The sequence below is a fragment of the Lontra canadensis genome, unplaced genomic scaffold (genome assembly GCF_010015895.1).
Source record: "Lontra canadensis isolate GAN:19392208 unplaced genomic scaffold, GSC_riverotter_1.0 scaffold15, whole genome shotgun sequence".
NCBI lineage: Eukaryota > Metazoa > Chordata > Mammalia > Carnivora > Mustelidae > Lontra > Lontra canadensis.
In genome coordinates this window covers 74,129-100,371 of record NW_022631009.1, presented here as the reverse complement: position 1 = coordinate 100,371, position 26,243 = coordinate 74,129, and the positions used below count along the sequence as shown (strand labels likewise).

General features: G+C 36.1%; 1 protein-coding gene and 1 pseudogene across 2 annotated transcripts in view; both read right to left on the bottom strand.

Annotated features, from left to right (window-relative positions):
- ATAD2 (ATPase family AAA domain containing 2) overlaps positions 1 to 26,243 on the bottom strand; it is a 66,322-nt gene that overhangs the window by 24,133 nt on the left and 15,946 nt on the right. For both annotated transcript variants that reach the window (XM_032858387.1, XM_032858388.1), the window contains 11 exons: positions 24,582 to 24,631; positions 23,149 to 23,314; positions 22,717 to 22,819; positions 22,280 to 22,367; positions 21,241 to 21,420; positions 20,490 to 20,607; positions 14,900 to 15,007; positions 12,445 to 12,553; positions 12,077 to 12,192; positions 5,933 to 6,107; positions 4,981 to 5,069 (listed from right to left, as the gene is read on the bottom strand). In XM_032858387.1, coding sequence (XP_032714278.1) covers positions 4,981 to 5,069; positions 5,933 to 6,107; positions 12,077 to 12,192; positions 12,445 to 12,553; positions 14,900 to 15,007; positions 20,490 to 20,607; positions 21,241 to 21,420; positions 22,280 to 22,367; positions 22,717 to 22,819; positions 23,149 to 23,314; positions 24,582 to 24,631 — 1,302 coding nt within the window. The remainder of the gene's footprint in view (positions 1 to 4,980; positions 5,070 to 5,932; positions 6,108 to 12,076; positions 12,193 to 12,444; positions 12,554 to 14,899; positions 15,008 to 20,489; positions 20,608 to 21,240; positions 21,421 to 22,279; positions 22,368 to 22,716; positions 22,820 to 23,148; positions 23,315 to 24,581; positions 24,632 to 26,243) is intronic.
- LOC116868417 lies at positions 8,265 to 9,873 on the bottom strand (annotated as a pseudogene).

The following is a 26,243-nucleotide window of genomic DNA, read 5'->3' as shown; positions in this document are numbered from 1 at the left end:
GGGTCATTTGCCTTTTAAAATTTCCTTCCCATATTCTGGATTGGTCTGCTTGCCTCCTAATAGGGTCATTTAACCTGTTCTCTTTCATATTTTCTATGAACTGGCAATTAGATCTAGAAGCTTAACAGATGCAGGCTGAACTATTTGGGATAGCATATATCATAGGAACATACCATGTACTTGCTATTGTATATGCAGGAGGCACATAATGCCAGTTTTCCCTTTAAGATCAGCGAACTGGGTTTAAGTGAGGTGTTACCAGTTTACTACATTCACCATAAACTTCACTATCAACCTTATTACCTGTTTTTATAGCCGCTGATTGCTTAGATCAGGGTTTCTTAATCTGGGCACATATTAACATTTGGGTTAGGTAACTCTTTGTTGTACAGAGCTGTCCTCTGCACTGCAGGATGTTTAGCAGCGCCTGTGGTCCTTACCCACCTCCTCTAATTTGTGACAATTAAAAATGTCTCCAGACATTTGACCCATGTGGGGGGAAGAGGCAAAATCCACTACCAGCTGAAAACCACAGGCCTAGATCCACTATTTGTGAAAGGGCAATTTTCTATTTCAATAATTTTCCTTGCATTTACAAACTTTGATTTTCCTATAAAGAATAATGTTACTCCATTAATTATTAAATTACTCTGAATCATGGTCTGAATCATAGTTAGAGGATAGGAAAAAGAAATGCTTGATTCATTTTCTTTATCAATTTTCAGAGTAGTGAGTCACTATTTTAAGCATCCTCTGGAGTGATCAATTAGGTTTTTATTTTTAAAAAATCATTAAAAACTGACAGTTTTTATGTATTTGATGCTATTCACTCTGTTTTAGTCATTCTTTTTGATGCTCATATTATCCCATCTTGGTTCATGGAAACTCCTTCAAAATTTTTTGACTATGTCATTCTGATGTGACCCCGGTAGTTTTTGATTGCCTCCTTGCTTCCAGGCATTACATGATATTCCAGGCTTGTCTTATTTCCAGACTTATTTCCATTATCTACCATCCCTCCTAAGAGCTGTAGTATTCAGAAACCACATTTTGGGTATTAGGGGTACGAATTGTTACTGGATTGTAAAAGCTTCTAGGCCTTTAAAAGTGTCCAGAGCTAGAAACTATTTTTTCTTCAAAAAATTCATTGTGAGTTCATACTGATATTCCCAATTCAAAGTAAAGATTTTAAGTTTTTGTTTTTTTTTTTTAAGATTTTATTTATTTATTTGATAGAGAGATCACAAGCAGGCAGAGAGAGAGGAGGAAGCAGGCTCCCTGCTGAGCAGAGAGCCCGATGCGGGGCTCGATCCCAGGACTCTGAGATCATGACCTGAGCCAAAGGCAGTGGCTTAACCCACTGAGCCACCCAGGCGCCCCAAGATTTTAAGGTTTTAATTTAACTTATTTTATATTTAATCCTCCTTTTCTTAGGCTAAAAATCATATATTCTAAGGCATTCACAAGCTTGCTTATTTGCATTATCTGACTGGTATTATTACTAACAAATAAAAAATACAGTTTAATCATGTAACACTTATTTATTTATTTATTTATTGTAAAGATTTTATTTATTGGACACAGAGAGAAAGAGATCACAAGTAGGTAGAGAGGCAGACAGAGAGAGAGGGGGAAGCAGGTTCCCCTCCGAGCAGAGAGCCCGATGTGGGGCTCGATCCCAGGACTGAGAACATGACCTGAGCCCAATGCAGAGGCCCAACCCGCTGAGCCACCCAGGCGCCCCTAATCATATAAACTTTTAAAAATGCTTATTTAACAAAAATGTTTATGCTCAGATTGTTTAAGTCTTCGGTTAAAAAAAAAAACAAAACCAGGTGCCTGGGTAGTTCAGTTGGTTATGTGACTGCTTTTGGCTCAGGTCATGATCCTGGAGTCCTGGGATCATGTCCCACATTGGGCTCCCTGCTCAGTGGGGAGTCTGCTTCTCCATCTGACTCTCCCCTCTCATCCTCTTTCTCAAATAAATAAATAAAATCTTAAAAAACCAAACAAACCCCCCCAAACTTGCACACTAAATTTCCCATAAATAAATTTTATATATATATATATATATATATATAAAACGTAGCCACCAGGTGCCTCATTAGTGCAGTAGGTAGCACTCAGCCTCATAAAACGTAGCCACCTGGTTTTCCCAATACCATTTACGGAAGAGACTGTCTATCCTATAGTCTTACACACAATGTCCCCACTGCATATTCCTGCCTCATTTGTCACAGATTAATTGACCCTATAGCACGGATTTATTTCTGGGCTCTCTATCCTGTTCCTTTCATCTATTTTTGTGCCAGTGCCATACTGTTCCGATTACCATAGCTTTGTAGCGTATTTTGAAATCTGGGACTGTGCTCTATACAAGAGCAAAATCTTTGCTCTTTCTCAGGACTGCTTTGGCAATCTTTGAAATCGGACCACTTTCTTACACCATTCACAAAAATAAACTTAAAATGGAATAAAGACCTAAATATGAGACCAGAAACCATAAAACTCCTTAAAGAAAACATAGGAAGTAATATCTTGGATGTCAGCCTTTGCAACATTTTTCTAGATGTGTCTTCTTAGGCAAAAGAAACCAAAGCAAAGTTAAACTTCTGGGAATACACCAAAATAAAATGCTTTTGCAAAGCAAAGGAAGCTATCAACAAAACAAAAAGGCAACCTACTGAATAGAAGATATTTCCAAATGATATATCCGAAAAGTTGTTAATATCAAAAATATATAAAGAACTTCTACAACACAACACAAAAAATCCCCAAATAATCTGATTAAAAAAATGGGAAGAGCACATTCTTTGAAAGGACATTTTCCCAAAGAAGACATACAGATAGCCACACAGGAAAAGATAGTCAACATCACTAATAATCAGGGAAATGCAAATCAAAACCACAATGAGATATCATTTTATACCTGTCAGAATGGCTAATATCAAAAGACAAGAAATATTAACTGTAGGCAATGATGTGGAGAAAATAAAACCCTTTGGGAATGTAAATTGGTACAGCCACTATGGAAAATAGTACAGAGGTTCCTCAAAAAGTTAAAAAATAAAAATACCAATCCCCCCATTTAATCCAATAATTCCACTATTGGTTACTTACTGCCCCTCCAAAAAACCCCCACTAGTTCAAAAATGTATATGTACCTCTGTTTAATAAAGCATTGTTTACAACAGCCAAGATATGGAAGCAACCTAGCTGTCCATCAATAGATGACGGATAGGTAAAGATGTGCTATATAGGTCTACAAGGGAATATTACTCGGCCACAAAAAATAATGGGATCTTGCCATTTGCAACAACATAGATTGACCAAGGGGATGTTATACTAAGAGAAATGTCAGGTATTTGTCTTAACAAATACCATATGATTTCAGTTATATGTAGAATCTAAAAACAAAACAAACAAAAAACCACAGAAATGAAACCATAAACACAGAACAAACTGGTAATTGCCAGAGGGAAGGGAGCTGGATGATGAGCAAAATGGGTGAAGAAGATCAAATGGCACAAACTTAGTTATAAAATGCGTCACGAAGATGAAAAGTACAGCATGGGGAATATAGTCAATACTGTAATAGTGTTGTATGGTGACAGATGCTAACTACACTTATCCTGGTATGAGCATAGCTTAATGTATAGAATTGTGGAATCACTATGTTTTACACCTTAAACTAACAACATTGTATGTCAACTATCCTTCAATTAAAAAACATATGTATGTACTTGAGATACATGTGATGTATCTCACATCACATGTGCTGTGAGATGGCATGTGAGATGGCATGTGATGAGATGGCATGTGCTTCCCAAACTGCGCTATAATTTTTGTTGCTAAAATTTCTCCAATTCCTTATAGAACTGTTGCAGAACACGGTAAGCACTCAATTAGTTCAACACAATGAATCCAGTATGGCTGATGATGACGACATGTGCCATGTATAAAAAGTCTGTATGATTACTGGTAGGGTATTACAGACACAACAATTTTTATCATAGTATTTAACATTTTAATTTACTGACTGCAACAAATGAAACCGTGTAGCGTCAAGTCAAAGAAGATTATCAGGCTACAGTAAATATTGTTAGGTATTAGAAAAATAAAAACCTATCTATCATTCACATTGCTATGTCTTGCTCCTCTTTATATTATTTACAATAAAATGACAATGCAATACTGGTATATATGAAGGCATGCAAACATTTGCTTTAGGGCATCCCAAATTAATTAAGCAATTACAGATAATACATGAGACCAGCTAAAAAGAAGTTCTGAAAAACTGAAGATGAACTAGGATTAAAAGTAGCTTAGATTCAAGATGAGGCTGGGGCGCTAAGGACAAGTGCCCCACTTGGGCAGTCAGCTTATCACAGGGGAGGTGCAATTTTCCCATCCTAAAAATGAAAAAGTTGACCCAATCTTTGAATCTCCAACTAGTAGTCATGCGCAAAGACATTTTGTTTGGCTAAGACAGTGTCTTAACAAACCTTAATTAGCTGGCAACATTTAAAAGATACTTAACACAAAAATTTGAACTAACATTTAAGAAAGAGAACAAATTAATTTTTCAAGTCTGAGTCAGCTTCTGCACTTCAGTTAACAGGTTGGAGCTAAAAATGACTTATGATTAGACGCTCGGCTACATTCTAAGCCGAGAATGTATTGGTCTGTCTCACTTATTTCCATTTGCTTTACACCTCACTGGCCCATGGGCTTTTACGTTTGTACCATGAATTAAACCTGCATCATGAACTAAATGAATATTTTTATACTGTGCTTGTGAAAACCTTGCCATGCAGAAATGGTCTATTTTATCTTTTTGTACTATATATTAAGTTTCTACCAAAATAAGGAAACTATTGCTTTGTAAAGTATCTTTCACTGTTTAACATTCTATTGCTCATGCAACATCAATATAGCTCAGAAAACAGGAAGGCAGAGGTGTCATCAAGCAAAGTTTACCTGTGAATTTGATCTTGCCTGCTTGATCGTACTGGAGCCAGACCATCGATTTCATCAAAAAAAATAATGGATGGGCGCATCTGATAAGCCTAGAAAACAGGTCCAGTGATTGCATGTTATCATGAATAACTTCAAATATATAGACTTAATATGAGCCATTTTAATACACTTTCATTCCAACTTGCTTATAGAATTTATTTATAATTCATAAATCTAAATGTAAATCCCAGAACCAGATTTTAAGGATCCAAACTAAAATATTATATAATTTAATTTTACTTGCATTCTTAATTGGAGATATTCAAAATACATACTCCCCTGACCACATACCTCAGGTTTCATATAGCTATAGTTATTGGGACACATAAAATTATCTATTCAAGACCAAGTTAAAATAAGACAAAGACCAGAAGACAATGACATAGCCTTCTTCCAGGTCAGGATGGTAAAACATTAAGCAAGATGCCATTGTTGTTTTTTTTTAAAGTCTGCTTCAATAAAGTCGAAGAAACTCCGTGAGCTATATAAAGAGATTTAAGAGCATTTGCAGCAATATGCCTCAGTAGATCAGAATGTATTATCTCACAATGTGCTATCGATACAATCTGGGATATGAAATTGAAAGTCTCTTAGGGCAGAACTAATCTTCAGCTCACATACTGAGACATCTCACTATGCTAAGTATGAGAGTTTCAGTCTCTCTCTAGATATGAGACTTAAGACTCCAAAGAACTTAAGATTCAATCATTTCTTTTTCCTATAGAACTGTTCATCATAGGTCACTATTATCTTGACATACAGAAGAAAATAATCCATAGAGTATATATTTGGTCTAATTCTTCTGAGTTTATTTCTATGAAATATGATGAAATACAAGACTTATCTAATCCTCCCATACTTACATTTACATTGATTATAGGTCTACATAGGTACATAAATTTTAATATCATACCTGATCAAATAATAATCGTAGCTGTCTTTCAGACTCTCCTACCCATTTACTCAGACAATCAGCACCTTTCCTCATGAAGAATGCTACTCTCTTATCCCCTTGACTGCACTCATTGGCAAGTGCTCTAGCAACCAGAGTTTTTCCAGTTCCAGGTGGACCATAAAACAAACAACCTCTATAATAGAATAAGCATTATTTTAGTATTACATTAGAAAGTAGACTATTTAAAGAAAATCAGAAATCAATTTCACAAATGCAGTTAGTGAATAAAAAAGTAAGACAAATGAAATATAGTTTCAATCCATAGAGCACAATTTAAAACCTGAAAATATCAATATTACAAAATTGAAATTAATAACACCCTTTATTTGAAACATGTTTTCTTTTATTCATTCATCATGCTCATCATATTATTTACCTTGCACAGAAGTCAGGCTTAAATAGGCTTGATAGTTTACTTTTGTAACATTATCAGGGGAAAGAATAGCAGATTTCACCTACAACCCTTGGTTTCAGTGCCAGTAACATAGTACCAAAAGTTTTGTATGAAAACATGATGGGAATGAATAGAAAAGAAAGATAAAAGAAGAGAGCTTAAAGAAATAATAGGTGGGGACACCTGGGTGGCTCAGCGGGTTAAGCCTCTGCCTTCGGCTCAGGTCATGATCTCAGGGTCCTGGGATCCAGTCCCACATTGGGCTCCCTGCTGAGCAGGGAGCCTGCTTCCCCTTCTCCCTCTGCTGCTCCCCCTGCTTGTGCGCTCTCTCCTACTTTCACTGTCAAATAAATAAATTCTTTAAAAAAAAAAAAAATAGGTGTTTCAGTGCCAGGGACTAGGACAATGTAAATAATTGGAATCATTCTTGATGATATCACTGTAATGGGGTAATCTATAATTTTTCACATATTTCCAAAGTTATTCATTGCTCTTTGGATAGATTCCCCCCAAAATGGATTGTACTCATAATTCTTATTAGAAATGTAAAAAGGATATAGAAATAGAACATGTCAGGGATTAAGTGCTACTAAAGTAACATGAAATAAATCAATTTCAGATCATCATATAATTGCTCCTGAAAAATAACATTAAGGAAGATTCCAGAAAAGCAAAAATGACAAAATAAGAATTGTGGGGGAAAATTCACACGTAATAGATGAAATCTATTAAAAGAGTAATATATAAAAAAAAAATAAGAAATGGACATGATCAAATGCAGATAGAAAAAAATAAAACTTAAAAAACACACCATATGGGGGGCGCCTGGGTGGCTCAGTGGGTTAAAGCCTCTGCCTTCGGCTTAGGTCATGATCCCAGAGTCCTGGGATCAAGTACCGTATTGGGATCTCTGCTCAGTGGGGAGCCTGCTTCCCCCTCTCTCTCTGCCTGCCTCTCTGCCTACTTGTGATCTCTGTCAAATAAATAAATAAAATCTTTAAAAAAAAAAAACAACACACCATATGAAAACAGTAGGTTAACAAAATTATATATTTGATATTATAAGGGGAAATATATGTTACAAGGACAGGGAAGTGAGAAAAAATTAGAAGAGATGTTTCTTTATAATTTGCTAATTACTTTTTTTTTTTTACAGTATTGCAGTATTTTATTCTGTCCATTAATAACTAAAATTTGAGAACATTTATAATATTAATGGAACTTTAAGAGAAGTTCAACTTTTTTTTTTTTTTTAAAGATTTTATTTATTTATTTGACAGAGAGAGAGAGATCAGAAGTAGGCAGAGAGGCAGGCAGAGACAAGGGGAAGCAGGTTCCCCGCTGAGCAGAGAGCCCAACTCAGGGCTTGATCCCAGGATCCTGAGACCATGACCTGAGCCGAAGGCAGAGGCCTAATCCACTGAGCCACCCAGGCACCCCAGTTCAATTTTTTTTTTACACTTCAATATTGGGTATTGTAAATGAGTAAAAATACAGGGCTGTCTTGGTGGCACAGTTGGTTGAGTGTTTTGGCTCATGTTTTGGTCTCAGGGTTGTAAGACTGAGCCCTGTGTCAGGCTCCATGCTCAGGGTGGAGTCTGCTTAAGACTCTCCCTCCCTCTGCCCCTCCCTCCTGCTCTCACTCTCTCTCCCTCAAATAAATAAATTTCTAAAAAACAAAAACAAGGGGTGCCTGGGTGGCTCAGTCAGTTGGGCATCTGCCTTCGGCTCAGGTTATGATCCCAGCATCCTGGGATTGAGCCCCACATCAGACTCTGCTCCCAGGAAGCCTGCTTCTCCCTCTGCCTGTCACTCCACCTGCTTGTGCTCTCTCTCTCCAATGAATAAACAGAATCTTTAAAACAAACATACAAACAAAAACAAAATGTGGCCAAATTACATCAAAAACTTATAACAAATGCTTGGTACTAGTCTACATACTATTCAGTTTTTGGCATAAAGTTCTTCGGCTGCAAGGAAGAACATCTGGTTTACTTCACTAATAGGAATAGCTCTGTTTAATGCTGGAAAGGCCTCTTCTTGGTATTTCTTCTGCTGTTGTTTTTAGCATAATTACCTGTGATTGTATGAATGGACTTGAGTGGACAGAGGTACTCGTTACCTTTATTCCAAATAAAGGTAAATAACCAGTCACTACAGTAATGAGGAGACAGACAGGGAATGCAACTGCCCTATATTTTTAAGGCCAATAGGGTTAGCCTAAGGAGGTTAGCCAAGATTCAGGGAGTATGAAATGTAGTATGAAGCCAGACTGGGAGCTTAAGAAAAGAACAAAGCCATAAATTGCTCTCTGTGGCAATGGAACAGTAAATTTTCCACCATTTTCCTTTGGCTTTAGACAGTTTTGGGTCCTTGAAATGCCCACTCATGCTCCTCCTGACAGCTCTGCCCCCTCAGTGGCAAAACACAGTAGGGGCAGAGAGGGAAAACTGAGGGAAAGGCTGGGTCATAATGGGTCTCCCCTCCTCAGACCCAATTTACTAAATTAACTAGGTACTTCCAATACTTCTTATAAGCAGCAAGTGCTGTTATTTAATATTAATATCTAATTGAAAACAGGTTTAATTCACCAATGTTTAACTGTGTATGGTACATAACTTTTATAATGGGAAAGGGGAAAAAAGCTTACTAATTTAAAAAAGTTTACTTAAATCAATGTTTCCATACAGGATGATTCAGGAAGAAAAGTTTCATAAGGAAAAAAGAATCAGGGGCTAGGGTTTAAAAATGGGTTAATAATGTATAAAAACTAGAAGAAAAAGGAAAAAGACTAAGTGTGGTGATATGAAAACTAAAATAAAGTAGCTCCCAATAAGAAAGCTAATTTGTGGGGTGCCTGGGTGTCTCAGTCAGTTAAGCATCTATCTGACTCTTGATTTTGGCTCAGGTCATGATCTCAGGATAGTGAGAATGATGGTGTTGGGCTCCATGCTAGGCAAGGAGACTGCTTAAGATTCTCTTCCTCTCCCTCTGTATTGCAACTTCCATAGCCCTCCCTCTCTTTTAAAAAAACAAACAAACAGGGCACCTGAGTGGCCCAGTGGGTTAAAGCCTCTACCTTTGGCTCAGGTCATGATCCCAGGGTCCTGGGATCGAGCCCAGCATCAGGCTCTCTGCTCAGCAGGGAGCCTGCTTCCTCCTCTCTCTCTGCCTGCCTCTCTGCCTACTTGTGATCTTTGTCTGTCAAATAAATAAATAAATAAATAAATAAATAAAAATCTAAAAGAAAACAAACAAACAAACAAAACAACAAAAAAATTAATTTGCAAAACACCTCTTGAAATTTAGAGGTAATATTATCTCCAGGCAGGAGAGAAGGGTTGGGCTGAAGTTTGAGAAGGATGGAATAAGACATTATTATTAAAAAACGGTGAGACCCCACCCCCCTTTCTTTTACTACTCTGTGCAGGCAAATTGCTTGGCTAATTTACTTGCCCGTACGAGAAAAGATGAGATGCTGCAGAAAGTAAGTTAAGAACTCCATGCTGAACAGTGTAGACTACTAATCCTTTCCCAGGCCTACTGCTAAAATGCTGGCAGCCAGACTCATAAGTTTCAAACAGAAAACTGCAAGATTTGTCCCTGGTGGGGGAAAAACATGCCTAGATACTGACTTTGAGGACTTCTGGTAAAAGAATCACCACCCAGGGGCGCCTGGGTGGCTCAGTGGGTTAAGCCTCTGCTTTCGGCTCAGGTCATGGTCTCAGGGTCCTGGGATCTAGCCCCGCATCGGGCTCTCTGCTCGTCAGGGAGCCTGCATCTCCCTCTCTCTCTCTGCCTCTCCGCCTACTTGTGATCTCTGTCTGTCAAATAAATAAATAAAATCTTAAAAAAAAAAAAAAAAAAAAAAAAGAATCACCACCCAACCATCATCCTAAGGTGAGGCCTAGAAATTAACAAGCTCTACAAGTGAGCTTTTAAAAACATGCTCCATTCTGAGGGTGCCTGAGTGGCTCAGTCATTTGAGAGACAGACTCTTGATTTCTGCTCAGGTCATCGTCTCAGGATTGTAAGATTAAGCTCCATGGGGGTGCTCAGCAGTCTGCTGGAGATCCTCTCCCTCTGTCCCTATACATGCTGGCATATGCACTTTTGGTCTCAAATAAATAAATCTTAAAAAAAAAATCTTCACCCTTAAATATTAACAAAGAGCCAAGGATCACTATACACTTAAAAGGAAATCCCCACTAGACACTTAAGGAAAAAGGATCAAAAGAGAGGGAAACAAGAAAAAAAGCAGATTAACCTAGAAAGTCCAACACTCAGTTGACATGAATTGAGGGAAAAGAAAAAATGGCGTGGAAAAATTAATGAAGAAGTGATACAAAAAAACTTGCCTAGAAATCAAAGGACACTTTTCCGTACTGTAGAGGCACAGCACAATGAAAGCAGGAGGGGAAAAAAGACACATCAACAGACTGTGGTTTCAAGACCATTCTCAAAAAGAAAATAAAAATAACCTCTCTTCAATTCTTTTTTTCACGATATTGCTGGAATGTACCCCACCAAAACACAGCTGTAAAAAACGGCCTTAGGGGCACCTCGCTGGCTCAGTCAGTGGAGGGCGAGACTCTTCATCTTGGGGCTGTCGGTTCAAGCCCCATGTTAGGGGTGAAGATTACTTAAAAATTAAGAAAAAAAAAAAAAAATCTTAAAAAAAAAAAAAAAGGTCTTAGTTGATTCCAGGAAGCAGGGAATCCTGAAAGATAAAGGAAATCCCACTGATTGTGACGAGAAGTCCCAAAGCTTAGCTGTGCTTCAAGACTAAGAATAACCAGTCTGGATGGAATCAAGAGAACAAAGCTCCAAGATGTGTCTAGAAAAATGAGGAGTCAATAAATTATTTGTTATGTTTAACTGTACCGAAGAGTTTTATCACTAGCATGAACTGAAAAGTACATATAAAACTAATTACAAAAACCCTAAAGAACAACAACAAAAAAACCCCACCCACAGGCAAACAATATTAAAGCTGATGGGAAAGAGCAGAGTTGGAAAAGAGAGAAAATGTAGTCATAATATACTATATATGGTTCAGCTGTAAGAAATATTTACATAATCATAAAGAACACACTTAAAATTGACTCAACAATTTTACATGTGCATAAAGAAGCTACCAGGAGCATATGAGGACGGGAAAAAATGTATATGTATGGAGATAAGGGAAACCAAAAGAGCCTGTTCATGTTACAAGTCAATAGATTCTAAAACAGACCAAAAATTACAGTATAAGCATATTATTTAAATATGTACTTAAACAGATAAACAGGAATGAAAGTAGTTGGCTCTGGAAAGTGGGAGGAGGAAGAGTAGAGAAGGAACTACTATCATTTTTTCCTCTGTAAGACTTATAGTGCAATGTGACTTTTAAAATTATGTATATGTATTATTTTGGTATAAATCTAAAACTAAAGTATAAAAGTGAAAGAAAAAAGTAAAGAATACGTATGGGAAGAATTTCACTAAATGTATGAAAAGCCTTGAAAACTATTTTTCTTTTAATAGAGAATCAATTTTGAAACCATTTTTTGAGTTAAACTTTAAGAAAGTAAAAATATTCAAAGTATCCAGGAAAGCATAATAGATTACTATAGGCCTAAAAGAATTCAACAGACAAGTGCTTTCTTTCTGGACAATAGTAGCATAGCCCAGAATTTGGCTAAAATAAAATGTACAATTAAAATTACCTTGGAGGTTGAATTTTGAATTTTTCAAAGACTTCTGGATAAAGTAATGGAAACACCACCATCTCTTTCAGAGCTGCAATATGATTAGACAGGCCCCCGATGCTATCAAATCGTACCTGACAATGGAAGGGAAACACGGACATTCTCAGATTTGGAGTTACAGTTAAAATGCCATTCCATCCCTAAACTGTACTCAACCCATACACAGTCAAATGAGTAACAGCATTTTAGCTGTAGCCCGAAGATTTGAAAAAAAGAAAAAATGTAAAGTTTCTGATTTAAAGAAAATTGGTTTATTTAACTTTAAAACTAAACTGAAGCAAACAGTATGTGTGTTCAAGCATACAATTCAAGGTAGTATAACTCACTGAAGAATCCAGTTGCATTGGATCAACATCTGCAAGACTTGCTCCAATTTTCATTCTATCTTTATAAATTCCTTTTAATTCATCTTTCCGAAAATTCAGCGGGAGGCACCTATTTAGAAAAGATTAAAAAAACCCCACCCCATTAGTTCACTTTTCTCCGCCGAATTCCATGTTAAAATATGGACATTTTCCTCAAAATCTTTTAAAAAAGGTTAAATTTCAATCACAACCATTGTGAAACTATGTATTTCAACTTCCTCATTTTCTTTATATAGGGTGAGAACTTCAATGTTAGAAATATTTGTCCCTGGGGCGCCTGGGTGGCTCAGTGGGTTAAGCCGCTGCCTTCGGCTCAGGTCATGATCTCAGGGTCCTGGGATCGAGTCCCAAATCGGGCTCTTTGCTCAGCAGGGAGCCTGCTTCCCTCTCTCTCTCTTGGCCTGCCTCTCCGTCTACTTGTGATCTCTCTCTGTCAAATAAATAGATAAAATCTTAAAAAGAAAAAAAAAAGAAAGAAATATTTGTCCCTGAAGTTTTATCATTAAAGATATATAGTCAAGGGGCGCCTGGGTGGCTCAGTGGGTTAAAGCCTCTGCCTTCGGCTCAGGTCATGATCCCAGGGTCCTGGGATCGAGCCCCATATCGGCTCTCTGCTCAGCAGGGAGCCTGCTTCCTCCTCTCTCTCTCTCTGCCTGCCTCTCTGCCTACTTGTGATCTCTGTCTGTCAAATAAATAAATAAACAAGATCTTAAAAAAAAAAAAAAAAAAAAAAGAAATACAGTCAAATGAAATACCAGTGTTCAAGACGCCACAGCAGCATAAAGTAATTCGTGTTTGTATCAATATACTTCATATTGACTAGGCTTAACATATACAAAGTATTTACTATTTTCCAGGCTGTTTTAGGCGGCTTTACATGTAATAATTCATTAAGTCCTCACAACGGTCTTATGGAGTAGGCATTATTATTTCCCCTATTTTAAAAGAAAACTGAGGCATAGAAAGGTTAACTAAAATGCTCAAAGTCACACAAAGTGGCAGATCCAGGACTCAAACCAAAGCAGTGGGCCTCTAGTCCTGCAACAATTCTGCTACAATACCTCTCAGCGAACACTTAGGTTGGAGCACCTAAGCAAAGAAAAGATGCTGTGGCTGAACATTCGTGAAAGCACTCCAGCCCCACCTCGAGTGCCAGCTCCTGCTTAGCAGAGAGCCCGATGCGGGGCTCCATCCCAGGACCCTGAGAGCATGACCTGAGCCAAAGGCAGCTGCTTAACACACTGAGCCTCCCAGGCACCCCTTAAAAGGTATTTCTTAAACAATCCTTAACAGTAGTGTAACTGCATGCTATAAAATCCACAGGATTCAATGCACATTTCTAGGAATGAAGCCAAAGAAAACTTCAAGTAGTCTAAATAATACAGGTTGTGGATGATTTAGTTCACTACTGCCAACGGAAATGAAAAACAAGTAAAAATGTAATTTAAAATTTTGTTTTACACACACTAAACAAAAAAGTAAAACTAATTTTAACAATATATTTTATTTATCTAAAACATACCATTTCAATGTGCAAAATAAATATTTACAAAATTGGGATATTTTACATTCTTTCTTGTACTAAGTCTTTGAAATCCAAGAGTATATTTTTTGCAAAAATTTATAGTATTTCTCAATTCAGATCAGCTACATCTCAAGTGCTGAAATAGCCACATGTAACCAGTGACTACCACATTAGGGCAGATCTAATGTTACAAAAGAACAGAGCTTACGATACAAAGAATGGTTGGTCTGCATATCCCTTCAATTATTATGTTCTAATTGTTTCATCAAACACTGTTTTCTACTCTATAAAAATATTATTTTAGGGCGCCTGGGTGGCTCAGTGGGTTAAGCCTCTGCCTTCGGCTCAGGTCATGATCTCAGGGTCCTAGGATCAAGTCCCGCATCAGGCTCTCTGCTCAGCGGGGAGCCTGCTTCCTCCTCTCTCTCTCTGCCTGCCTCTCTGCCCACTTGTGATCTCTGTCTGTCAAATAAATAAATAAAATCTTTAAAAAATATATATATTATTTTATTAGGATACAAACACTGCATATATCTGTAAAATGGGAATAATCCTTGCTATGAACTTACAAATGCACTTACACTATAAAGAGTTACGAATAAAATAAAATGAAATAAAATAAAATAAAATAAAAAGTTTATTTCCTCAAATCAGTGCGTACCAAGCACCATTTTGAGTTATACCCTGGTTGTGTAAGAAAACATATGTTCTAATCTATTACTAGTTTCAAATACAGATATTTAAAAAAAAGATGGCATTTTGTTTTATACATTTACCTCTTATGTAATTCTTAAATTTGGTCAAGCTGTATATATTCCCAAATTATTCAGCCTTCTCACCACTTAAGAAAAAATAGCTTGTAATTTTAAAAGGCATCAGTATGACACTTACCTGTTGATAGCTCTATTACGGCTCCTTTTTCTTCGCCTCTCGAAGTGCTGTTCATCTTCAGAAGAGGAAGATGAAGTAGAGTCACTACTGTGGATTGCATGCCTTCGCCTAAAGTAAAGAGGAAAACTGAAATCATGACGAAGGGGAGCAGGAAAAACAGAGGAGTAAGATGCAAACATCAGAAATACCTAATGACCCAAAAACATTTATCCTAAAACTAATACATTTGCTGAACCAATTAAGTAGGCTTTGTTGGTCAAATCTTTTGAGAATAGAAGTCCTGGAAAACTGAGAGGAAGGGGAAAAAAAAGATAGGCAGGAGGCTGGGGTAGAGCTGATAATCAAATGTTCATTATGATAGGAATGGTTCAGGCAGAATGACTTCTTAAGTCTTGATATAAATCAGTTATCCTCAAAGAGAAAGGTGGGAAAAAGAGGGTATTAGACTCTTTGGGACTAATTTCAGAAAGTATTTTCAATATTATACTATATATAATTTTGCATTTGGAAGGGAATTTTAAAATGTCAACCTCAAAAGGAGAACACGAGAGTTTTCATGTAAACCAGAAAGGATCAAGTTAAAAATACTAGGAAACAGTGAGAAATACAATGTCCTTTATCTACAGCTATCACCAACTGTAAATTCACAATAGCCACTTAACAGCTGTTAAGTGTAAAATGTGGATGAGCTACCTAACCCATATAAGCCTTAATTTTCTCACTTTCAAAAAAGGGATAAGAATATAATCAATTGATTACATTAAAATTCTTAGGCTAGTTGGTAGGATTAAATAAGATTCTAAGCGCTACAAATATTGAAAAAAATTTTAAATCACTTCTACCTTTGCATTGTTGCAAAGGACCCATAGGAAAGACAAAGAATCTAGCTGGGAAAACCTTTAATAATCATTCTTTTGGTCAGAGTTTAGAGCTTTTCCTGAGTTAGAGTACCATCACAGTAAGTAGGTATTTCCAAAAATATAAAACGTTCACAATCTATTTATCTGCATAATGGAGGGTCCAGAATCTTGTACTCGGAAAACAAGTTTTTCCACTATTCCCGTACCAGAATCTGACATGTCACAAAGGCAATTCACAGTCACTATTTGTCCCACTTACTATGATTATTCATATGTTCTGCTATAGAACACATGTGACTAGGCATTACTGGCCCAGACAGTCCTAGAGATGTTAATGTTGCACATTACCTTTGTGACTCCCCATCCTTCCCTCCATCCTGAATTCTGAAACACAAATGGCCCTTAGGACTTTGGATAGGGGTTATGGAAAAACAGATATAAATGAGAAAGTGATCCTCCACTCACCTCCCAAACATGCCCAAGACTATTTTTGTGATGAGCCTGAAACTAAAACTATCAAGCACAAGTCTGCAATTTTATATGAAAGACAAACTTGTTTAATATTCCCATTAATATTATGAAAAGATTAACTTGTAAACATATAATTCACATAACTGTGTGTGAATTCAGTATGTATTCACATAATTAAGACCAACTTCACAATTAATAAAAAGGACTAACAATTATTAAGTGCTCCTTGTACCAGACCAGTTAGTAGACATATTATCTCATTTAATCTTAAACTTAAACTTTGGACAAGTACATATGGCATGCTCATTTAGAGTGGGGCCAATGTGGCTGGCTCACAACTTAAACAATTTGCTCAAAATGTAAGAATAAGATAATCATGGCATCAGAATTCAAACCACTGTCTTTCTATTCTAAAAATCCACATTATATATACACTGGTGATTCCCAGTTGTTGATTTCATGAGCCAAAAGCGTTATAAGCAAACAATAAAACCTGTGGACTGACATAAATTTTCCATTTGAGTTGCAAAGTAGGATTTTTAAGCAACAAAATACAGCCAAGATAACAAAAGCATACAGCACTCAACATAAGCCTGATAGTATCTTAAATGCTTTACATGCATTAACTCATCTAATTTTCACAATACTGTGAGATAAATAATACTGTCCTTTTCATTCTATGGGTCAGAAAACTGACACAAGAGAGGGTAAGTAACTTGTTGAAGGTCACTAATAAATGGAAAAGCTGGGCTTGCAACCTGGGCAGTCCTATCATGGGCCCAGGTTCTTTGTAATTACACTGTAGAAAGGCCATTATTTCACTTTTAAAAGGATTCTAAACACACATGTCCACATTCACTTATTTTTTCCCCAATTTGCTTTTTAAAAACAGCTGAACTTTTGGCACGGATAAGCACTGGATCAGCACTGTGAATCTAACCAGTGTCTAGAGCTGACAGTTCTAGCACCTTGACAACAGGTATGGGATACTCTGGAATACTGGTGAAGCAACTGTACTCTTATGTTACCTTTGCGTTCAAAGGACTAGGCGTGTTCCAGAAACTGCAGATTGAAGCTAAAGAATAAAGCTTAAGTGAGTAGAGGTTTGTAATCATAAGAAAGAAAATCCTGCTTACAGGCAGCAGTCCTAAAGCTCAGCTCTAAGCATGCCAAAGACCCCTGCAAGATCCTGTCCTGTGGGTGCAAGGTTTCTGGACCATTTGCCATACTAAGAGCAACGTTCAGACAATTCTCTGAATGGGTGCTTTGTTTCCATGCCTAGGTAGGTGAAGTAGGACATGAACTACAAACAGAAGCTGGTCTCTTCAAGAAAAAGTAAAAAAGGTTGAGCAAAATCACCATTAAGGTTGTTAAAAGGGAAGAGATGTTTACACAGCCTTGGCTAGTGTTATCAAAAAAAGAAAAAAAAAAAAAGAAAAAAAGAAAAGAAAAAAAAGGCTTAAAGGGCTCTATTCAAAAGGTCAGGTAATAGTAAGGGTTAGTTAAGATGTCAAGAAATTGGAACTCTCATACATTATTTGTGGGAATGTAAAATAAAGCAGCCATTCTGGAAAATCATCTGACAACTCTTGAAACAGTAAATAGAGTCAGCATTTGATTTAGCAATTCCACTCCTAGGTACATACTTAAGAGAAGTGAAAACACAAGTTCACACAAAAAGTTGTTCACAAATGTTCATGGTAGTATTCACAGGAGCCAAAAAAGTAGAAACAACCCAAATGTCCATCAACTGATAAATGGATAAACAAAACATGGTATATTTATACAATGGAATCTTACTTGGTAATAAAAAGAATGAAGTACTGGTACATGCTAAACATGGATGAACCTTGAAAATGTACCAAGTGAAAGAAGCCACTCACAGAAGAGTGCACATAAACGAAATACCCAGAATAGGCAAATCTAGAGAGACAGAAAATAGATTACTGGTTGCTTAGGGCTGAGGGGGTGGGGGATGCAGGAATTGGAGAGAACTAAAGAGGACAGGGTTTCTTTCTGAGACAAGAAAAATGTTCTAAAATTGTGGTGATAGCTGCACAACTGTGAAAATACTGAAAGTCCTTGTACACTTTAAATGGGTGAACTATATGGTATGTGAATTATATCTCGATAAAACTTATCAAAAAGTAAAAATCTTTACAAGGCTATCAGAACCAAAATCAAAATCATTAAGTCAAATAATGTGACTTGGGTACAATTTAAATCTCATAGTTCATACTTTAATTTAAATGGGTCAGAATGTATAAACAAACATAAAGCAAATCAGACCTACACAGAGAACTGATGGTTGCCAGACAGGGGGTTGTGAGGGGGGAATGGGCAAAATGGGTGACCAGGAGTGGGAGATACAGGCTTCCAATGATGGAAATGATTAAATTACAGGAATTAAAGGTACAGCGTAGGGAATATTGTCAATAGTATTTCAATAGCGTTGTTATAGTGACAGATGGTAGCTATACTTATGGTGACCATTGCATAATATACAGCTGCTGAATCACTATGCTGCATAATTGAAACTCATGTAACATCATGTGTCAACTACACTCAAATAATAAATTAAATATATAAATAAAAAATAAATGTCAGAATCTTCCACTAGTCAACGCGACCTAAGGGCCGGAATCATGGCTTAGCCATTTTTATATCCATAGTGCTTAGCACGTGGTAGAACTCAAAACATTTGTTAATAATTGTAGCGGAAAAAAAAAAATCCCCTACCCAAAGAGCTATGAGACACTTTCCATAAAGGGTAGATTCTGCAAACCAGATATGAGAAACTTGAGCACCAAACAGGCAAAAAAAAAAAAAAAAAAAAAAAAATCCCACCTGCTCTAGAGTAACATTGTAGGTGGCGACTATAGAGGCAGTCAATAATTAAGTGGGTTACTTCCAGAAACATATATCCATTAAGAGTGAGAAAAGAAACTAAATCTCAAAGTAAGTGCCAGCCTTTCACTTCTGTTGGATCTAATAGAGGTTTGTCCTTTGAGTCAGGCAACCAAGACAGCTGCCCTGGGTCTTATGATTGGTGGCGATTCCAGGAAACACCACACCTTATGCTGCTTTTCTGTAGATCATTAGATTTCACCACCAAAATATAGGTCTTTAACAATATTCTGTTGTGTGGCCTCCTTTCAAGTGCAATTGATCATGGGCAACCCTGACAGTTTACCCTCCATCCTTCTGGGCTCTGGTTTTATGTAAAGGGATGACGAAACAGGAAATCTAGATATATACTTGTGATTTTTGACACTCAGAAAATGAAATTAAAAGACCCAGGGACACAAGTCGTATTTCATATTTTTCCTAGAAGAATGTGTCAACAAAATTTGTCAACAAAAGTGTTGCTTTCTGTGATCAGATACTCTGTTTCAATGAGCAGACTTCCAAGAACTGTTTGAATAGTTGAGTCTTATAGGATTTAAGTCTTACCTCTGAGCAAATTTATATTAGGAAAAAGTAGTACCATATCACATCAATGTCCTTTTTTGGGGAGGGGAGCTTTTTTAATCTTTACTAACTAGCTCTTTCATTCATGAACTACTATAATGTTACTATTACCCAAAAAATTCTAATGAATCAGAAAACCTTTTATTACTTGGGAGAATGAGAAAATAAAAAGAATTACCCTTTTGGACTTAAAAATGACAATCAACAAATGTTAGGATGTAGAAGGGGAAAAAACCTACAAATAATTTGAATGGTCAAAGAAAATCAATGCTTCCTACTATATGAGAGAAACGAATTTTTAAGAAGTGCAAGTAAAACTTGGAAAAAAACCCAGATCTATAAAAGGATAGTATCACGAAAAGTCTAGAAAGTTATGTAATCTAGAATGTCATAGTGAGAAAATAGGTCTGTGATACCATGTGAAGACAAGAGTACACCTACACTTGAACAATGTGAGGATTAAGTAAAACAGTCTATGTAAGATGCTTAACACAAGCCAGGAATACAGTAAACACTGAAGCAAAGGTAGCCTCTATTATTAAAGTGTGGAACAATGGAGTAAACTACCTTACCATGGTAGTTATTAAGAATTCCTATTAATGCAAGCAAAAGCAAAAACCAGTCAGTGGTAGTAAGGGTAAGAGCACTCTGGGCATAGAATCAACTCTCCCAAATATGTGTGATTCTAGAGTTCTATTTGGATACAAGCAATCCTAAGACTCTAGAATCCTACCCTAACACAGCCATAATTATATTGTCATAAATCAATCACTACTTCAGAACCAAACCTGTTCATTCGTTTACAATAAGGACTTCTTGGTCCAGTAGAAGATAGTCTATATCTTGGTCTTGCAGGAGAAGCTGGGCCACTATAAAATATGTTGGGCTTTCTCTGGTGACGAGGTTCTAAAAAGAAGAATTATAGGTATGTGATATAGAAATATGTATGAAGATAATCTTGCTCTTCATCTAAATACTCACAAAGATGCTGCCTTCCGTGAAAATACTAGTACATATCTACTATAGACTGCTTTACTGTTCACGTTTTAAACCATTTACATCTGCAGCGTTGCTGCTGAAAATATGTATAGCACAAGACACCAACCAACCAAAACATACACTGGCCATAAACAACCATTATGATTATACTGATGCATAACAGCTGGTGATCAGCCCTGCATATATACGCTCACAAGTCCTGAGGCAGAACTTTAACATAAATTGAAGAACAGTCCTATTTACACAAAGTGGCAAAATAAACTAAGAAAGCTGTGAAATCTAAATAAATAAATACCTCTAAAATAATTACAGACAGACATGAAATTTCAAAATAGCCCAATTATTTGCTTTGGTCAAGGCTAACATCTAACTTTCTTGAAGAAATGACTTCTTGTGCATTTAACATCGTTTATGAAAGACAACAGCCATGAGTATTCTGTACAATGAAAACATGAAAAATAAGAATGATAGAGAAAAGGCAGTAAAGATAAGTGTAATCTAATTACAGCTTCTCCTGGAAAAATATACATAAGCACTTACTTTCCAGTGGAGCCTGGTAGTACACAGTAGCTTTTCTCTGTCGAAGATAATATCGTTTCTGATTATCTTCTTCCCCATCCTCTTCATCTTCATCCTCATCCTCATCATCTTCATCATCATCTTCATCTTCATCTTCACCATCATCTTCATCTTCTTGGTCTTCACCCTCTTCAGATGATTCTACAGTTAAGAAACATTTACTTTCAAGACAGTCACCAAAATGTTAGCGATTTTTAACACAGTGGAATTGAAATTTTTAGACAAGGGTCTAAAAATTTAGACTTAAAATTTTTTTTACTTCTAGATTGTTCATAAAAATGATCTAAGAGTCTTTTGCAGCATTAAATGAAGATTTTTAAAAATGAAGTAAAATGCAGAATTAAAAATAACCAGAGGAAGGAAAAAAGGAAGTAGGAAAAGAAGTTTAAAGGCTACCGTCATTAGTACTAAGCTAAAGTTTACGGTACTGCTGCTTATTTTATTAATATAAGTGACTATACTTAGGTTTCCAAGTTAATTTAACATGTTGACAAATTAGAGAATCCCCTTATCTAGCTTTTGCCTTTCATACTTAAGTTTTAAATTCCATCCAGCCCTTCTGGCTGTCACTGAGTTACATAGAGCGTAACTCAAATAATCTACTTATGAAAATGTGAAATACCCTCACCAAATATTTAAAATGCATTCGAGAAAACCGGTTGTCACTCAAGAGAAGTTCTAATAAATTACAGTAGCAACTTCTAAATAGAAGAGCAAAACTTAATTTTAATCACCTTTTAACAGGTAGAGATGTGTTGTCTGCAGATGTATTATATATGCAGACCAGGTTTGTTTGCTTTAGATTTGTTGATTTCAAGTACTTTCCCAAATATGACCTCTTATCTTTTAAAACACTCCCCTGCCCTCACTTTTCAATTATGACTAATCCTTTGACCTCTCACAAACTACCAGAAATGTCAGAACTTCTGAATAAAAAAGCTATGTCTTACTAAATAAAAAGTGCTGAAATTCAAACCCAGAAGTAGAACAAAAGACTAACCCACACTGCCTTCTTGATTGTCAGTCGTTTCCTCATCAGTTCTTTGAATACCTTTTTGTTTTCCTCTTGTGTACATATTAAGATTCCCCTAAAAATGTTTAAACAAAAGCCATTAACATTCAGTGTATTAAAAAAATTCAGTAGGATCTTCCTATCCTGCTTAAAATGAAGGTATTTATATCTACAAACTCTTACAACTACAGCAATTAACTAGTGACTGATCAAACAAATGCTGGACAGTTTAAAAATGTTGAAAATAATGAATAATTTAACCAAAAAATGGACAGGTATCATAGGAAAAAGGTTAAACTGGAGGTCATTAAATCATCCCCTAAATGGAAGGAGATATATATATATATATACATATTCTTTTTTATTGCAGTATAGTTGACACACAATGTTACACTAGTTTCAGGGCTGAGGAAGGATAGATTTACTTCTTCTGTTTCATTAAACACTCCCAAGTCTTCAAGTTCCCTCATTCGCTGTCTACGCATCTTCTTCATGTCATCCATTTTCTGAAGTACAGCTTCGGCAGTGCTTTAAGAAAATTGACATAATATAAGCTAAAACTGTTAAAGAGTAGTACATTTTAAAAAACTTTATTTGTCTTCCATTGTATTTTTTGAGTGCTGGGATTTTAAATATCTTTATACGAGGCACAAATTTACCTGCGTAAAAATATTATAAAATTTCCTTCCGAGAATTTAAATACATATATAGAACTACTACAAAGCCCTCTAATAATCAGTCTCCCTTATGCTTTACACGGCTGAATATGCAAGCTAGTTAAAATTTAAATTTATGACCCCTCCCCAACAGAAAGTTTTTCCAGCTAAATGATCTTGATCTAAATAATTTTTACTTACTTCGTTATAAGTTTGTCAAACAGCACAGACTGGTTCACACTACTATAGCGGCTCCTAATCCTGCAACTGCGGCGAACTTCAACATCACCATTCTCTTCGTGCAAGTGTTCTTTAGTTTGAACAACGTTTCTAGTCCTCAGTGACCGAGTAACTGGAATCACTTTGTCTTCAAGATGTGTACATAAAATGGGAAGATTTTAAGTAATGGCATTTATAAACTGATTCTAAAATCAACAACTGAATAGCTACACTTTCATATAACAAATCACAAGACCTTGAACTTACTTTTCTTAAAAATAATAGAAAACAAAAATAAAGTCACAACATACACCTACCTTATGATCCAGCGTTCTGCTTTCCAGAGGAAAGGAAAGATAATGTAATACAAAAATTTGTACACAAATGTTCAAATGTGATAGGCCCAAACGGGAAACAACTCAATGTCTACCAAAAGAGGAATAAACTAATTACGGGAAAAAAATCCAAGTGTTCCTCAATGGATGAATGGATAAAGAAGACGTAAAATATACACTTTATACAACAGACTACCATTCAGCCACGAGAAAGAAGAATCCTGCCATTTACAATAACATGGATGGACCTTGAGGGCAGGATGCTAAATTAAAGAAGTCAGAGAAAGACAAATACTGTGTAACATCATTTAAATGTGGAATCTAAAAAAAGCCAAACTCACAGAAACAGAGACTAAATCTCAGTTACCAAGGACTGGCAAGTGAGGGAGAAGGAGAGATGTTGGTCAGAATATAAATTTCCACCTATAAGACAAGTTGCTAAGAGAGTAGATCTTAAATGTTGTCACCACAAAAAAGAAATGGTAATTATGCAACATGATGCTAGTGTTAGCTAAAGCTATGATAGTAATCATTTTGCAAGATATAAATGTACCAAAAGTCAACATTTACTGTATACCTTAAACATGCACAATGTTATATGTCAATATATCACAATATATATTGTGATTGGGGGGAACCAAACTGTGGTATATCCATATAATGGAATACTTGGCAAGAAAATGCTACAATGTGGATGATACTCAAAGCAATTATGCTAAGAGAAAGAAAGCCAGACAAAAAGAATGCAACTGCATAATTTCATTTACATGCAAATGAAAATGAAAATGAAAACTAAATTACAGTGATAGAGAGCAGACTGGTGATTGCTCAGGAATCTTGGTGTGTGGAAGGCCTGGACAGGAGTTGGGGGAGTGATTATAAAGAGGCCTGAGGAAGTTTTTGGCAATGACAGTTCACTCCACTATCTTATTGTGGTGGTGGCTTCACGGCATACACTTTTAACAAACCCACAAACCACACACTTTAAATATGTACAGTTTATTTTATGTACCTCAATGTATCTGTAAACAAAATATGACTTACATGTTTTCAATCTGAAATGCCTTTAACATTACTTACCTTCTTTGCACTCTTCTTTTTTCTTATCAGCCTGCTGTCTGGCCAACTGCCTATATGAAAAAAAATATTAAATAATTAAAAATAATTGACATAATTTTAAATCTTATATTTCATAATACTACAAAGTAGGGTAAAAAGGTATATCAGCTTAGAGAGTAAATACTCCTAGATACCTAAAAGCCTAAAAAAACACCAAAAGTTAAAAAGCTTTAGAGTATCTATGCTTATGTCAGTTAGGGCTAAACAAAATCTGAGAACCCTGTTGTGAAATGCAATGATATATATATTAATTCTTAAACAGAATTAATCAAATCAAAGTATCCAACTTAAAAAAAGAAATTATATCCTTAGCCTAAATAGGTTTAATTGAACTGTAAGTATTGAGCAAAAACAAGACAATGTATTTTATACCACAGGGATATAGTGATCCCACATCCTTGAGATATTTATAACTATAAACAGAATTAATATCCCTTAAAAATATGTTAATTTTCTTCTAAAAACATTTGCTGGCTACAATCTCTATATGACATGCATTATCTTTCATACGCAGAAACAATCCCATTTGTGAATCAAGAGATCTCACTTACAAACTGGCAGACAGTATCTACTGAAATAGGAAAGAAAACTATCCAAGGTTTTAAAAAAACAATTATCTTCTCCTCATCTTTTTTCCAAAACCCATTGAGCAAACAAAACCGTTTATCTCATTAATTTATTTTTAGGGATTCAATTATCCATATTTGGATAGCTACATCTATTAAACAACCCATGTGTCAAGCTATTTCAAAGTGGGCTCATTATACACATGTGATTTCAAATGTGACACTTTAAAATAAAATGGAACCATCTTACCCAGAAGAGTTAAATCATATATTTACAGCAATGTAAGTCATCACTAATTCTCTCTTTTGGTAAGAACTAAGAACAAAATAAAAACATGTGAGCAATCCATCCACAGGTCAAGGCCTCGTCTGTTCATGGGCTCATAGACATTTCTCATAAAGGAGCCCCCTCCCTCCATACCATGTAGTTCTACACTTCTATAAACAAGACCCCTATTAAATGCTAGGAACACAATGATTAAAGCAATGTTTGTTCTTTTTTTCTCTCGCTCCCTCTCTGCCCTTCTTTACTTCCTTCCCTTCCTCTCTTTCTTTCCTTCTTGCCTTTAGGGGAACAGGAGCACCATTCCCCTTAAACAGCTGGATAGTAAATATTTAGGTTTGTGAGTCATACAGTCTCTTGTCATACAACTTTGACACTGAAGCAGGAAAACAGCCTTAGAACGAATGGGTATGGCTGTGTCCCAGTGAAACTGTTCATAGAAACAGGTGCCTGGACTTTTGTTAACCTCTGTAAATCTGATAAAAGCTACAGATCTTTTCTACCTCGAAAACTATATACACACATACAAATTTATACATTATTTCAGAGGTTTCATCATGTGCCCCCTGAAAACTACAATTACTGGACCCTAGTTAGGAACTCCAGAACCAAAGAAATATAGATCCTGCCCTCAGGTACAGTTACTCAAATCTTTCTATATTATTCTAACAGTTTTGGTCTCCTGGTCTTTGAGCTTCAGACAGAAAACAAAACAGATGGAGGGACACAGAAAGGAAGTAAGTAGAGAGATTACTACAGTCAGGCAAACTAGCA